Raw genomic sequence first — 13,682 nt, forward strand, 5'->3', positions numbered from 1 at the left:
GAGGACAAGTGAAGCAGTTGATCATAGCAACCGGTCAGCTTATCATTTTATAGAATGTACATGATAAATGATAGCTAGCAGCTGACTGGTTGAATATAGCAATGCTAACAGAGGATATGGAGGCCACCATTGACAGAATAAAATACTGATGCACATGTAAATTGAACTGGTATATAAGAACCTGTATTATACAGATTGGTATTCTGGATATGTTTATTGAATTCATATCACCTGCATAATCGACGTGACAGTAAAGATCACAGTCAGCAGACGACATAACTGCAATTTATTTGTATAGTTGACAGATTCATTATGTACCATTGTGATATCTATATTTGATTTTCTATGTCTGCATAATAAACATGACGGATTGTCATTGTCAGCAGGCATAGTAATCATATACCATCTGTAAAATAGATAAGTTTGACTTATTATTATCATCAGCGGACCCACACGGAATAATTTTATATCACTCATATACACTTTAAAAACAACATATATGCAATCGATGCTATAATTCCAACTGCACAATAGTGGCAATATTTATTTTCATATATGCTTAATAATTAAATGGAACACCATACTAGTCATGTATTCCATCTTGTAAACATATCATATTCAAGATAGAATAGAGTGCCATGGCTGTGGGTTAGGTACCTTCCAGTCAGCAGCTATCTGGCAAGTTGTAGTGGAGACAGTATGGCTCATTAGCTTATTTTGGTGTCTAGATAATGTAGGGAACCTCAGAGGGAGAAGGGAGTGCTTAGGGTCATAAGGAAAAGGAACGTTAAGTATACGCGATATAAGGTTTATAACTTCCCGCCAAAGAGTGACTAACATTGGACAGGACCACCAGAAGTGGAGAAAGGTGCTCTCCACAGCGCACCCTCTCCAACACCTGTCTGACATAGGGTACACTGCTCATAACCGAGTGGGCACAAAGAACCACCAGTTTATATACATTCTCTTTTATTTTCACACAAATTTAGCCAGCATTATCCCAGATCTCAGATCATTCCTCAGCATCCATACTTGTTCTGAATTCCGCAACCCAGGCTACTTCATGAGCGTTATGCATAGTATGAGACTCTTCAGAGAACAGTGCATAAAGGTCAGAAATTAGACCGTTAGTCGAGGAGCACCTCAGACATAAAGCCTCAAAAGTTGTGAGAGATCTACTGACTAGGAGGTGTTTCGCTTTAGAATGATAATGTCTGAGCTGCAGGAATTAGAAGAAGTTCTTAGTAGAAAGCGCTATGTGCTCCTGAATTGGGGGAAATTGGTGTCTCTTGTAATATCATTAATATATAGAATGTCCCTCTCCTTCCATAAGCCAAAAGAAGTTCTCTTCATTTCTGTCGGAAAACCAGGCTTGTGAAGTATCGGAATAATAGGGAAAGGCCCTGGGACCAATTTGAATTTTCTGTTAACATAGTCCCAAATAGATAGCTAGCGGGAGACTACTGGGTTAGATGTAACATTCAGAGTTCGATGTCAACCCAAACTTCCTATCACCAGGGTTATACCATTGTACACAATGTGCAAGTTGTGTAGCTAAGTAGCCCTTTTTAACGTTTGGAAAACCTAAACTGCTACCATAAGAAGGACACTGCAATAGTTTCAGTTGTACCCGAGGATGTCTGTTTGCCCACGTAAATCTAGATGTTTCAAATTGCAAAAATTTGAAAACATAGGATGCAATATATATCAGGACTTTACCGAGTTCACTCTGCTTATCTAAGAGATATATCTAAGAGGCAGAGATGCTTATCTAAGAGGCTAGACCACAAGTGAAGGTCAAAATAAATTTGGTTTAAAGTATGGGGAAAGTTAGCGTGAAAGAACTGATGATGGCAATACCTAAATATTATATTTTTTCTTTATGCCAAGTAAAAGGTAACGAGTCCACTAGGGAGAGCTTAATCGGTCCTGGAATATAGAAGTTGAGGACTTCTGTCTTGCTGACATTCATTTTATGTTCCGAGTGTTGAAAGTAGAGGTCAGTCTCAGAGACGAGAGGCTGCAGACCTTGGGCCAGATTTGAGAGAGATATCAAGATATCATCTGCATATAACACTATTTTATGCCCTGAAGATCCAAGATCCAACCGTTACCCGGAAATATCCTTGTTGTGACGTATCCTTGCCGCTAGGGGTTCCATATCTATAGCAAAAATCAGGGAAGAAATTGGACACCCCTGCCTGGTATTATCAGCAAATTTTGAATGAGGGAGCGGTGACATGATTAACAGAGACCCTAGCTGTGGGAGAACGATACAGTGCTGATATATTATCAAAGAACTCACTGGAATAGCCCATCTTGTGGTGTACCTTGAAAGTAAAGGACCATGAGATGGGGGTTGAATGCTTACTCTGCGTCTAGTGCCAGGGTAAGCAAAGGTATTCTCTCTTTATGATTTGAATGAATCAGATTAATGGCCTCCTAGTATTATCTGATGCTTGGCGCCATGTAGTATACCCAACCTGGTCTGGTTGGACCAAATGGGGGAGGAGGGGGCTAGGCGGTTGGCTAAAATGTATGCATCGATTTAAGATCTACATTCAACAATGAGATTGGTCTGTAGTTAGGGCATTGTGTGGGGTCTTTGTTAGGCTTTGGAATTACCAGAATGTCCGCTTGTGTGGAAGCTGGGGCAAAGGACACACCTTCTAAAATATGACTGAAGACGGAGGTGCGATGCGGGGCTAGCTCTTTTATAAATGATTTATAATATTGAGCCATAAATCCATCGGGACCCAGAGCGGCTGAGGATCGCATAGATTTAATTAATAGCAGTCGTCTCCTCTACCAAAATGCCCTAGTTGAGCATAGAGAGGTGGGATTCTGTCACACACACAGTAAAGGGACTGGTGACTAGTATGGATGTGCTCCCGTGAGTCCAACAGATGAGGAAAGGGGAGAATATGATAGATTATAAAGTGAGCTATTAAAATCCCTAAAGTCCTCTACCATTACATTGCGGTTGTAAGTAACCGCTCCCAGTTTATGAGAGTATAATTTATCTATCTGCCGCTTGATTGTGTCTTAATTTATTAACCAACAAAGTATCAATCTTGTCTGCCTTGTCTTAGAAGCATTGGCATAACTTCTGAAGTATAGCCGCAGCGGGAGAGAAGAGCATTCAGTTGGCCTCTAAGGCACTCTCTATCTGAGCAAGTAGAGAAGCACAGGGAGAACTTTTATGTTGGGCTTCTAGTGTTGAGATTTGAGATTCAAGGGAAAGTATCTCATCTGTTGCATTTTTTCCGAATAGCAGAGGCCTTGGCCATGAGAAGGCCACTAATAACGGAATTATGGAATTATTAAAAGAATCCCAGGCAAGACGTCAGATGAAGTGTTTGCCTCAAAATAATGCTGTAAGGCCACTTTAGTTTCCGCTATAATGGAGGGGTGCAACAGAAGACACTCATCTAGATGCCGTTTATGTACGCGTCAAGGGGCCCTATATACATCTAGTAAAATGTAAACTCCCACATGATCAGTCCATGTGAATGGAGTGATGCCAGCCTTAGTAACTAAAGTGATAATAGAATGAGAGACAAGGATCATATTAATCCATGAATAAAGCTGGTGTGGTGCGGTAAAAAGGTGTATAGTCCCTAGCTGGGGAGTTCTTAATTATGGTGCCAAGTGTCCAACATCCACTGTTTCTCCACCTGCAGTCTCAACCTTTGTTATTAGTATCTGGACTTGCACACACTCTGTGCTGGGTGCAATAGTCCTGTGTGAAACAGGAGTCCCACCTCCCTCAGTATGCTACTGAAGTTGGCTTACACGCCCATACACTAAACAGAACAGTTCTGTACTTCCCCATTTTCATCCCCCATTTCACAGAAAGAGGGTTATTACAGTGAAATAATTGTGAGGTCCGATCAGAGTTCCAAAGTGCAAAAGATTTATTCTCTCAAAGATTTGCAAAGAGTACCGCCAATACAATGCACATGCATGGTAGACACCAACACAAGGCTTCAACCCTGAACAAACTGACTTCCAAGGGTCAGTGTGATACAATTTAAAAGTAAACATTCAAATAGTCCTTGGGGAATAAAGTCATTGGTTACAGGCACATATACTGTGTATACTTGACGTCAGATAGGTCAGAATCTTCTTGTCTGAGTGGCTGTATCTTGTTAAAGCCTGAGGGTTCTGCAGGAGAGTATCCCATGCTGAATTTCATTTGTCTTCCAGTATCATGGGTGAGGGGAGGAATGAGTTTCATAGGTGTGGGGCTGTACAAACATTCCAAGACTAAATTCCTAAAACATGGACCTAACACATTGCATCTATAATATTGCATTTATAAGTGCTGTAGATATGTGGTCTTTACATAAAACAACATGTGTTATTACATGCTGACTAAAACAAATAATAAAGAAATGTTTAATTTAGTATATGTAAGGATTATATCTCTGAACCACCTCGATTTGATGACCCCTTAGGTACCCGTGAGAGTAACTCTTAACACAAAGAGTAAGCACGCAGCTGTAGTTAAGAATCACTCTGTTTATTGTAAAAATTACAGCGTACTATATAGATAAGAAACATGGGTGTATACAATATGTGCAAGCATATGATTGGATAAATAGAAGTAGCATACGACATTACATGCAGGATATCATACAGCATGAGGACATCATGAGCTCTATGTCCATATAGGGGCTTCCGTACACGGACAGGAGTACGTGTCGAAGCTAAGGCATAGTATCAGTGTGGGATAACTTTGCAAGGTCATAACCACAATAGAAAACATCGAGACATTCTTGTCTTTGTAGCAATACAGCAAGAGAAGAACATAGACCCTTTAACCCTTCAATCCCCTCTTAGAATCACAAATTTATATTATGTGATTCTTACAATGGGATTTCATTAATCGATAAGTGGCTAAGTATTGGGCGTAGGCCTTAGTATCTAATTTTGTTCTTAATTTCATATCCCCACAGATATAGTAGATGTCACCTAAGGATTTGGTTTGATTCACCAGGACAGTAGTCCTTTTAGATGTACAGTAACCTGGGGGGAAGGTTTTCAAGTCCCTGGCGCTGGAAGTGTTAGAGACATAACAGGTGTAATTCCCTGGATATATGGTTATGGTATTACCTGGATTGGGGTCTTTTGATAGGATAGGATATTCCTTTTTCCACATTTCACATTGACTGTCATTGGTTTTGGTGCCGTTGTAAAGGCTGAAAAAACAACTTTCCTGCTCTAGGGGTATATTAAGGGGCACTGTGCCTAGGTGAGGCCTAGATCTGCCACAAACATAGCAGTTACTTTTATTATGTTTATTGGCGCTATATTTCATCCATTCTAACCAGAAATTGATGTCAGAGAAACCAGTTTCAATAGCTAGGATGTCTTCAAAGGTGGGATTGTTAATGGCTATCATATCCTTGAAGGTAGCTATATGAGGCCTTAGGGGTTTACCTTGGGGGATAGCCTTAGACTGATACGCTGGATTGTTAAACATGTCCCATAAATGAAAGCTTTGCCTTTCGCTATAGTACCCTGTTCCCCACCATGAATCAGTAACACAAATATAAACTGTCTCAGATATTCCTGATTTTCTTTTTTTGTGTATAGAGTGTTTTGCTTCAGCAAGCTTGGAGAACATAAAGTAATCTAAGACATAGGTGGCTACGTGTGTGTTGGAGGAGTTATACCATAAGGTGGTCACCCCTTCCTTTTGTGAGATGTCAACCTCAGTTCTAGAGGGAAGTGTTAGGACTGTGATGAGGGTTAGGATAACACATGCCCAGCGGGGTCCGTGGTTCACAATCATCTTCTCCATGTGTGAGGTCATCTTGGTTGGAGGTCAGGGCTGTCTGCCCCCGTTAGTACCTCTCCTCGTTGGAGGTCAGGGCTGTCTGCCCCCGTTAGTACCTCTCCTGGACTTGCTTCGCGGTTTGGGCTGGGTATCTTCTTTACTCGGGATGCATGGATCCAGGTGGGCCCCTCCTCAGTAAGGACAGCTGTTCTGGTCACTGCTACAACTTCTGTCTCTGGACCATAGGCAAAATCTCCTGGACCTTTGTTCCTGGGGAGCACTTTCACAATGACCTTGTCTCCGACCTGGGAAGGATGTGCTGGTTCCTGTGGGTTAGAAGGATTTTTACAAGCAACCTTATGTTCAATCTCATCTAGTTTTGTTATGAGGGACCTGACGTATTCTTCCCTTATGAGCTCTAAGTCTCCTTCCTGTACTACTAATGGTTTCTTAGCCCAGGGTGTGGGGAAGGGTCTTCCCATGAGTATTTCAAAAGGTGAATAACCTAGGGTTTTCTGGGGAGTCATTCTGATTTCTGCTAGTATGATAGGGAGGGCTTGCTTGAGGTATACATGGTTTCCCCTCTTTGCAGATTAATCCTGTTTTAGGATTCTTCTGCATTATTGGAAACAACCAATCAGCTAAATCTTTGGGGGAGGCAGAAACTTGGAGTTCAGTAAATAGATACTGATCATCTATCATGGGTGGGGTTATGACGGCCATGGCTTGGTATGTGGAGTCATTTGGTCTAGCACAAGAGCCGTCAACAGAAACATGGTCAGAGCCAGGAACAGGTATGGGGGACATGTCCAGTCTGGGAGATGTCTCAGTCTCTATGGTCAGACAGCAGTCATGGTCGTCGGGCAAGTCATCTTGGGGACCTTTGAGACCAAGGAGAGCGTTTAGAATAGGGGCAGGACCTGAAGTTGTATTAGCATACTTGATGGTGAGGGAGGGATTTCCCAGCAATTGTACTTCATAGCCACTAAGGCGTTGGGCAGACATGTGTTGTGTATGTAATCCTTTAAAAATGGCCAAAACATCATGGGTTGTGTGAAGTACAGTGGTGTGTCCTAGGGTGAGTATAGTTGCCATCTCAGCCACCATTGCACAGGCCGCCAATGCTCTAAGACAGGCAGGCATGCCTTGGACCGACACAGGCATTACTTTGGAAAAGAATGCCACGGGGCGCAGCTTGCCTCCATGAAATTGAGTCAGTACCCCCGCCATGGTTTTACAGTTGTCCCTTGCATATAAATGAAACGGCAGTACATAGTTTGGGAGGCCCAGTGCCGGACTTTTTACCAACATACATTTTAGACTTTCATATGCAGTTAACATTTCTTGTGACCATTGAATCTGTTTAGGTTTGTCATTGAGAGTGGCTTGTCTCAAGATATTGTCATAGTAGGAACAATCAGATATCCACTGTCTGCAATAATTAATCATGCCCAGAAAGGATAGCATTTCCTTCTGAGTAGTTGGGGTGACCAGGCCCAATACAGACTGAATGCGTTGTGGACTGATTTTCCTTTCTCCCTCTGTGAGTACAAAACCCAAATAATCGACATGCTTTTTACACCATTGCATTTTTGTTTTAGACACATTCACAGAGCCAGTTTAACAGTGATATACCATCCTCTCGGCAGGCCTCCTCCGTTTGACTACAGAGAAGCAGATCATCTGCATACTGTAGCAGGACAGAACCATAGGGGGGGTGCCAGGGAACTGCTTGCCCTCAAAAGAAAAAGCAAAAAGTAATTGTGTCTGAGGGTCCACTGGTATGCTGAAAAATGCATTTTTTAAATCAATTACTGAGAAAAATGCAGCGTGTACAGGGATGGCTGAGATGAGTGAGTTTACATCAGGTACAATGGGTGCAATAGGAACAATTAGCTGATTAATTGCCCTAAGATCTTGTACAAACCTTATAGTCCCATCTGATTTAGCAACAGGGTTGACAGGTGTACAGTAGGGAGAGACTACAGGTCTGAGTATGCCTTGCTGTAGGAATTGCTCTACCATGGGCTTTAGACCATCCATTTTTTCTTTAGACAATGGATATTGTTTCTGGTAAACGGGGTGTACATCAGGTTTCAGTGTGGCCTTGTAGGGGGTACAAGATATCAGTCCTGTGTCGAAGGGACCTTCTGCCCACACAAGGGGGTCTATTGTATCTAGTTCAGTGGTCTCAGTGAGCACGGGGAAGTGTGGTGAGGTTATGTCCATACCCCTCCCAGTAGGGGTGATGGTTATCTGTAGTTCAGTAAGGAGGTCTCTTCCCAGCAAGTTAACTGGACAGTCAGGTATGACAGTGAATGAGTGAGTCCCTATGTAATGTCCCCGTGGTGTGTCAATAGGGATAGATACAGTGGAGTAAGCTTTTGTGGGTATCCCATTGATTCTCATTGAAGGAGCGGACTTTCTCAGGGGCCCATGGTACTGGTCCCTGCACAGAACACTGGTGGTGGCCCCGCTGTCAATCAGGAATGGGACACTTGTTCCATTGACACCTAGATTGATCATTGGGGGTTCCTTCCAGTGTTCTGTGAGCTGCATGAAAGTCGGGACACCCTCCTCCGGGCCCCGTCAGCGGGGCTGTCCCTACCAGTCAATCTGGAACCTTGGGGGGTCCCTGGGAACGTTGCTAAGGGGGGCAGATTCAGTTGATGGCTGCCTAGGTTTGTTAAGGGGGTAGGGGCAGTCCCTAGCCCAGTGTCCATCCTTGCCACAGTTAAAGCAGGATGTATGTCGTCTGTTTGGAGGTGCAGGGGGACCCCTATTATGTGGGGTGTCCCGCTGGGGGCGAGGGTTCCTGTGTTGCCTCCGGAGGTTCTGAAAACTGTGGGTCAGTACGTTTTGAGTAGTCTTTTTAATGTCAAAACAGCCTGCTGCTTCCTTCTCATATAAATGTTTACTGAATTCCTCAATGTTGTCTGAGGTCCAACTAGAAACACTTTGTTTTACTGTCAAGGTCACAGAAGGCAGCAGGTTGTTTATAAATGTGGAAATAAGTAAGCTGTCAGTATTTACTAGGGTGAGACCTGCTTCCTCTGACCAGCATTTTTTTTAAATCTCTTCCAGAATTCAGTCACATTCTCACTAGGTTTCTGTTTGCAAGCTACTGCTAGGGACGAGCGGGTTTTAAACACTGCGTCCAGATGTTCACTCAGTTCATCCCACTAAATTGTCTAGCCAGGGGTTAACAAGGTAGTAATTTGTAGGGGAGACACAAGCAACATATTCCTTGCAGGTCTCTCCCGGGAGGGGAGGGGGGTATTCAGTCTCTTTACTCTGATCTGATCCCATATTACCAATAAGTAACTAACGTGTCTAAACTGAATTAATAACAATCTTTATCATAAAAAAAACATAGATTGTTCCAAACACAGTGTCATATAGTGCGTGTACACTTACCACCCACGCAATATATTTCTAAAAGAATTCACAAATAACAGGGAAGGGGAACAATAGTCTATGTATGCATTCAGCTGATCTGATCATAGATCATTGGTAACATGTGGGAGTGCATATTCCCTACACAAACTACCGGGAACAGAAAACAACAACAGTACAACTTGTGATACCAAATGTACGTACACTTACCACCCGTACAATTAATATCTCTGCAATCGTGGACAATGTTATTTGTTACAAATCAACTTTCAAATGTACTTAAAATCACTGTAAACAACAATGTCCTCTGACACTCAGCGTCCGTGCACTTACCACCCGTTCACTGAGTGTCCTTAATAGAAAAATTACAATATGAGTACTTATAAGACAGACATACAAATATTTAGGTGATCAAATCGAGGAGGCGTTGTTATTTGGACCCCTGGTCCATCTATGGTATCCCGGATACCTGTGCCTTTAAAGATTATATGGACCCCTGGTCCTTCTATGGTATCCCTGATACCTGTTTTTATGACGCCTTAAATACGTGGACCCCTGGTCCTTCTATGGTATCCCTGATACCTGTTTATGACGCCTTAAAAAAAAATCCTTTACATAAAACTACGTAACATTAAGTCCCGGACTTAAATATTACCTTGTCACGTGTTCCCGGAACACGGAGTGAGTTCAGATCCAGTAGATGGTCGCAATCCCTTAGCGGACAAGACAGACAACAAAATTCTCTATCCTACCGATCAGGGGACGATCAGCTGGATTCCGGACTGAGCCCCCAGACTGTAAGGATTATATCTCTGAACCACCTCGATTTGATGACCCCTTAGGTACCCGTGAGAGTAACTCTTAACACAAAGAGTAAGCACGCAGCTGTAGTTAAGAATCACTCTGTTTATTGTAAAAATTACAGCGTACTATATAGATAAGAAACATGGGTGTATACAATATGTGCAAGCATATGATTGGATAAATAGAAGTAGCATACGACATTACATGCAGGATATCATACAGCATGAGGACATCATGAGCTCTATGTCCATATAGGGGCTTCCGTACACGGACAGGAGTACGTGTCGAAGCTAAGGCATAGTATCAGTGTGGGATAACTTTGCAAGGTCATAACCACAATAGAAAACATCGAGACATTCTTGTCTTTGTAGCAATACAGCAAGAGAAGAACATAGACCCTTTAACCCTTCAGTATATAATATTGACCATTAAAGGACATGTTCAATTGTGTGCTCATTTTTGAAAAACTCCTATGGAGCTGTGTTTTTCCATATTCAATTGAGTTGAGAAAATGAGCCACGGTGATTTCTACAGATTTTTTTTTTTTCCTCGCAGCCCCAGAGTCGGATTTTACCTGTAATTTTTATTTTTAGGAGAAATTTCCGGGACTTGCTCTGAAACCCCTGCGGCAGACCTCCCCAATGACTATGTAAGCAATTGGAAGTTTCCAATTAGCTTAAATAGTCCTTAATTACTCACCTTCAAAAGTGGTGTCTTCTCCCTCCGGATCCCGACGGGCTTCTCTTTTGCAGCAGCAGTGTGTGTGACCACTGCGACCCCTGTCAGGTGTGTGACCCCGGTGAATGGGTCTGACTCCCAGTGTGTGTGTGTGTGTGTGTGTGTGTGTGTGTGTGTGTGGGAGGGACACCCCTGCGCCCCCTCCCCCCTGTCCCCCCTTCCTGCTGGGAACCTCAGAGATCACCGGGCCATCTGGAAAAAACAGAGGTAAATATCCAACTTTTTCCGTCTCGCACAGCGGGGTCTTCAAAGCAGAAAACCTTGCATGCATTTTCTTTATTTGGAAACTGCGGGTTTTGGGAACGCGCATACCCATGATAATGCAAAATTGGACTCCTTTTTTGAGAACACAACCTTGCGTCCAATCGGATACCCCCCTAACAGTGAGACAGAGTGATCAATCAGTCTGTACTTGCAATCCCTGTCCCCTGTGTGCATGCCTAATCCGGCGTATGTTCACCAATTTCTTTCTATGGCGCATGTGCAATATGCAGACATTTTCAGGAAAAAAACATTCACAAGCCCACTTTCAGCCAAATCGGGTCCATTATGACACTGCCACAGCCGGTGCATTAACAGAGTGTGTGTATGTGTGTATTTGGTGGCTGCTTTTGTGCAGTGCAGCTTTGATATGGGGTTCTAGTATTCACACAATGATTTGGTCACTATTAACTAATACCAGAGCCCAACCAGTCTCTTGGCAGCACTGCATGCAGCCCTGTTCTTCATTTAAGGCCCCCATATATCTGTGATATGTAAATAGGGGCAATTCTCAGTTTAGAAGATGAGTATCCCAATAAATCAGCAATGTCACCTGACTGGCGATTCCTATCAAAAAGTGACAATCGATTGAGGTAATGTATGGGCACTTTCAAGATGTGCAGATCAAGTCTTTGGAAGAAAAAACTATAGATCACTGAAACAAATCTGTAATGTATGGGCAAAGGGCCTCATTCCGAGTTATTCGCTCGCTAGCTGCTTTTAGCAGCATTGCACACGCTAAGCCACCGCCCTCTGGGAGTGTATCTTAGCATAGCAGAATTGCGAACGAAAGATTAGCAGAATTGTGAATAGACATTTCTTAGCAGTTTCTGAGTAGCTCCAGACTTACTCCTACATTGCAATGAGTTCAGTCAGTTTCGTTTCTGGTTTGACGTCACAAACACACCCAGCGTTCGGCCAGACACTCCCCCGTTTCTCCAGGCACTCCCGCGTTTTTCCCTGAAACGCCTGCGTTTTTCCGCACACTCCCAGTAAACGGTCAGTTTCCGCCCAGAAACACCCACTTCCTGTCAATCACTCACCGATCAGCCAAACGATGAAAAAACGTAGTTACGCCGTGAGTAAAATACCTAACTTTGTGTAAAATAACTAAGCGCATGCGCTATGCGAACCTTGCGCATGCGCAGTAAGCGACTAAACGCAGTATAGCGAAAATCGGCAACGAGCGGACAACTCGGAATGACCCCCAATGTTAGTTAGATTGGGGAAACAAAAAATCTGGGGGAAAATAACAGAACCTATGAAACAATAAAATGCTGCACTCTACTGGGAGTATTCTGATTATTCAGATTGGCTACAGATTCTATTCCTACTCAATTCATAACTTTGGCCGTAGGAACGAGATAAAGGATGATAAGTTAAAATATGTTTTGACCTTTGGCAATTTAAAAAGCGCCAACCTAACATGTCTTTTTTCTCCGGACAGGTTGCTTTGCGCATCCGGCCAATTAATGAGACCGAGCTAGTTGAAGGAGCCACCATCATTGCACATAAGGTGGATGAACAGGTATGGTCCATTTTAACTAATGTAAAGAAACCTCTACTAACTATTATACACTCGCTCTGTCCATTCAGTCCATGTTGTATTGCCGGTTTTATACTTCATCTTTGTGTGTGTACAGCTGAAATGCTATTAGCTAAATTTTTGTATTAGCATACAAACGTTTTACTTTAAAGCTTGCATGTAGGGCATACAACTGCGATATGTTACATTTGTTTTGGGTAATTAGTGGTTTTGCAACGTCTGTAAAGAGAGGAAGATAATCTTAGGAACCTTGCCAGGAGAACAGCGTATAGCTGGCCATTCACCTTAGCATCATCTGTCCAACCAACTGAAGGGCCTTACACACTTGCCGATGTGTGCGGCCGATATGAACAAATTATTTCATTAATGAACAAGAAATTGTTCATATCTTTCAGTGTGTAGGCACCAATGATGAACGATGTGCGGCTCTGTGGTCGTTCATCGTTGGTGCCGGCACGTTTATACCTGCAAGCCAATATGGACAATATCGTCCATATTAGCATGCAGGGCTATGGGTCCGCGTGACGTCAAGGGTGTGAAGAAACCTCACTCCCCCCTGTCAACACCCCACACACACACATCCCGTATAGGCCGTCTGGCACCTCGGCCAGTGTGTAGGGCCCATAACTTGTTTGCTGGTTGGAAAGACTGTCTGGTAATGAATGGGAGCAAATGGCAAACACAGTAAAAAGGGACAAAAGCGGTCTGTCAGACACATTGGTTAAATGAAACAGATTTAACCAAATTGTCTGGAGATTGAAAGGATTGAAAGCCATGCAAAGTGTCACTTGACTGCTGCAACAATATTTTGCTGGTAAATTGTCATGAGCGGTAATACGTTCTGTTCGTAATGCTACACTAATACAGTGATGTGCTACACATGTGCAACACATACTAACACTAACTGGGTAATTCCTCTGGTTTCCGCTGTCTCCTGAGGTGGATTACGGTATGGACATTTTTTTGTTAGTACTGATAAATTACTGACAAAGGATATCATATTGAATACATTGATATAATATCACTTTCAGACATACTCCAAAATCCTGGGATCTTGCACATGAATGCGCATCATCCCGGGATTTTGGTATGTCTGAAAGGCAACTGGGTCGCCAACCCTGCAATTGACCTGGGTTTTTACCAGGTCTTTCT

General features: G+C 42.9%; 1 protein-coding gene across 2 annotated transcripts in view; it reads left to right on the forward strand.

The window, feature by feature from the left end:
• KIF19 (kinesin family member 19) overlaps nucleotides 1-13,682 on the forward strand; it is a 240,429-nt gene that overhangs the window by 19,503 nt on the left and 207,244 nt on the right. For both annotated transcript variants that reach the window (XM_063961184.1, XM_063961185.1), the window contains exon 2: nucleotides 12,432-12,512. In XM_063961184.1, coding sequence (XP_063817254.1) covers nucleotides 12,432-12,512 — 81 coding nt within the window. The remainder of the gene's footprint in view (nucleotides 1-12,431; nucleotides 12,513-13,682) is intronic.

Source organism: Pseudophryne corroboree, chromosome 3 (assembly GCF_028390025.1).
Source record: "Pseudophryne corroboree isolate aPseCor3 chromosome 3, aPseCor3.hap2, whole genome shotgun sequence".
Classification (NCBI taxonomy): domain Eukaryota; kingdom Metazoa; phylum Chordata; class Amphibia; order Anura; family Myobatrachidae; genus Pseudophryne; species Pseudophryne corroboree.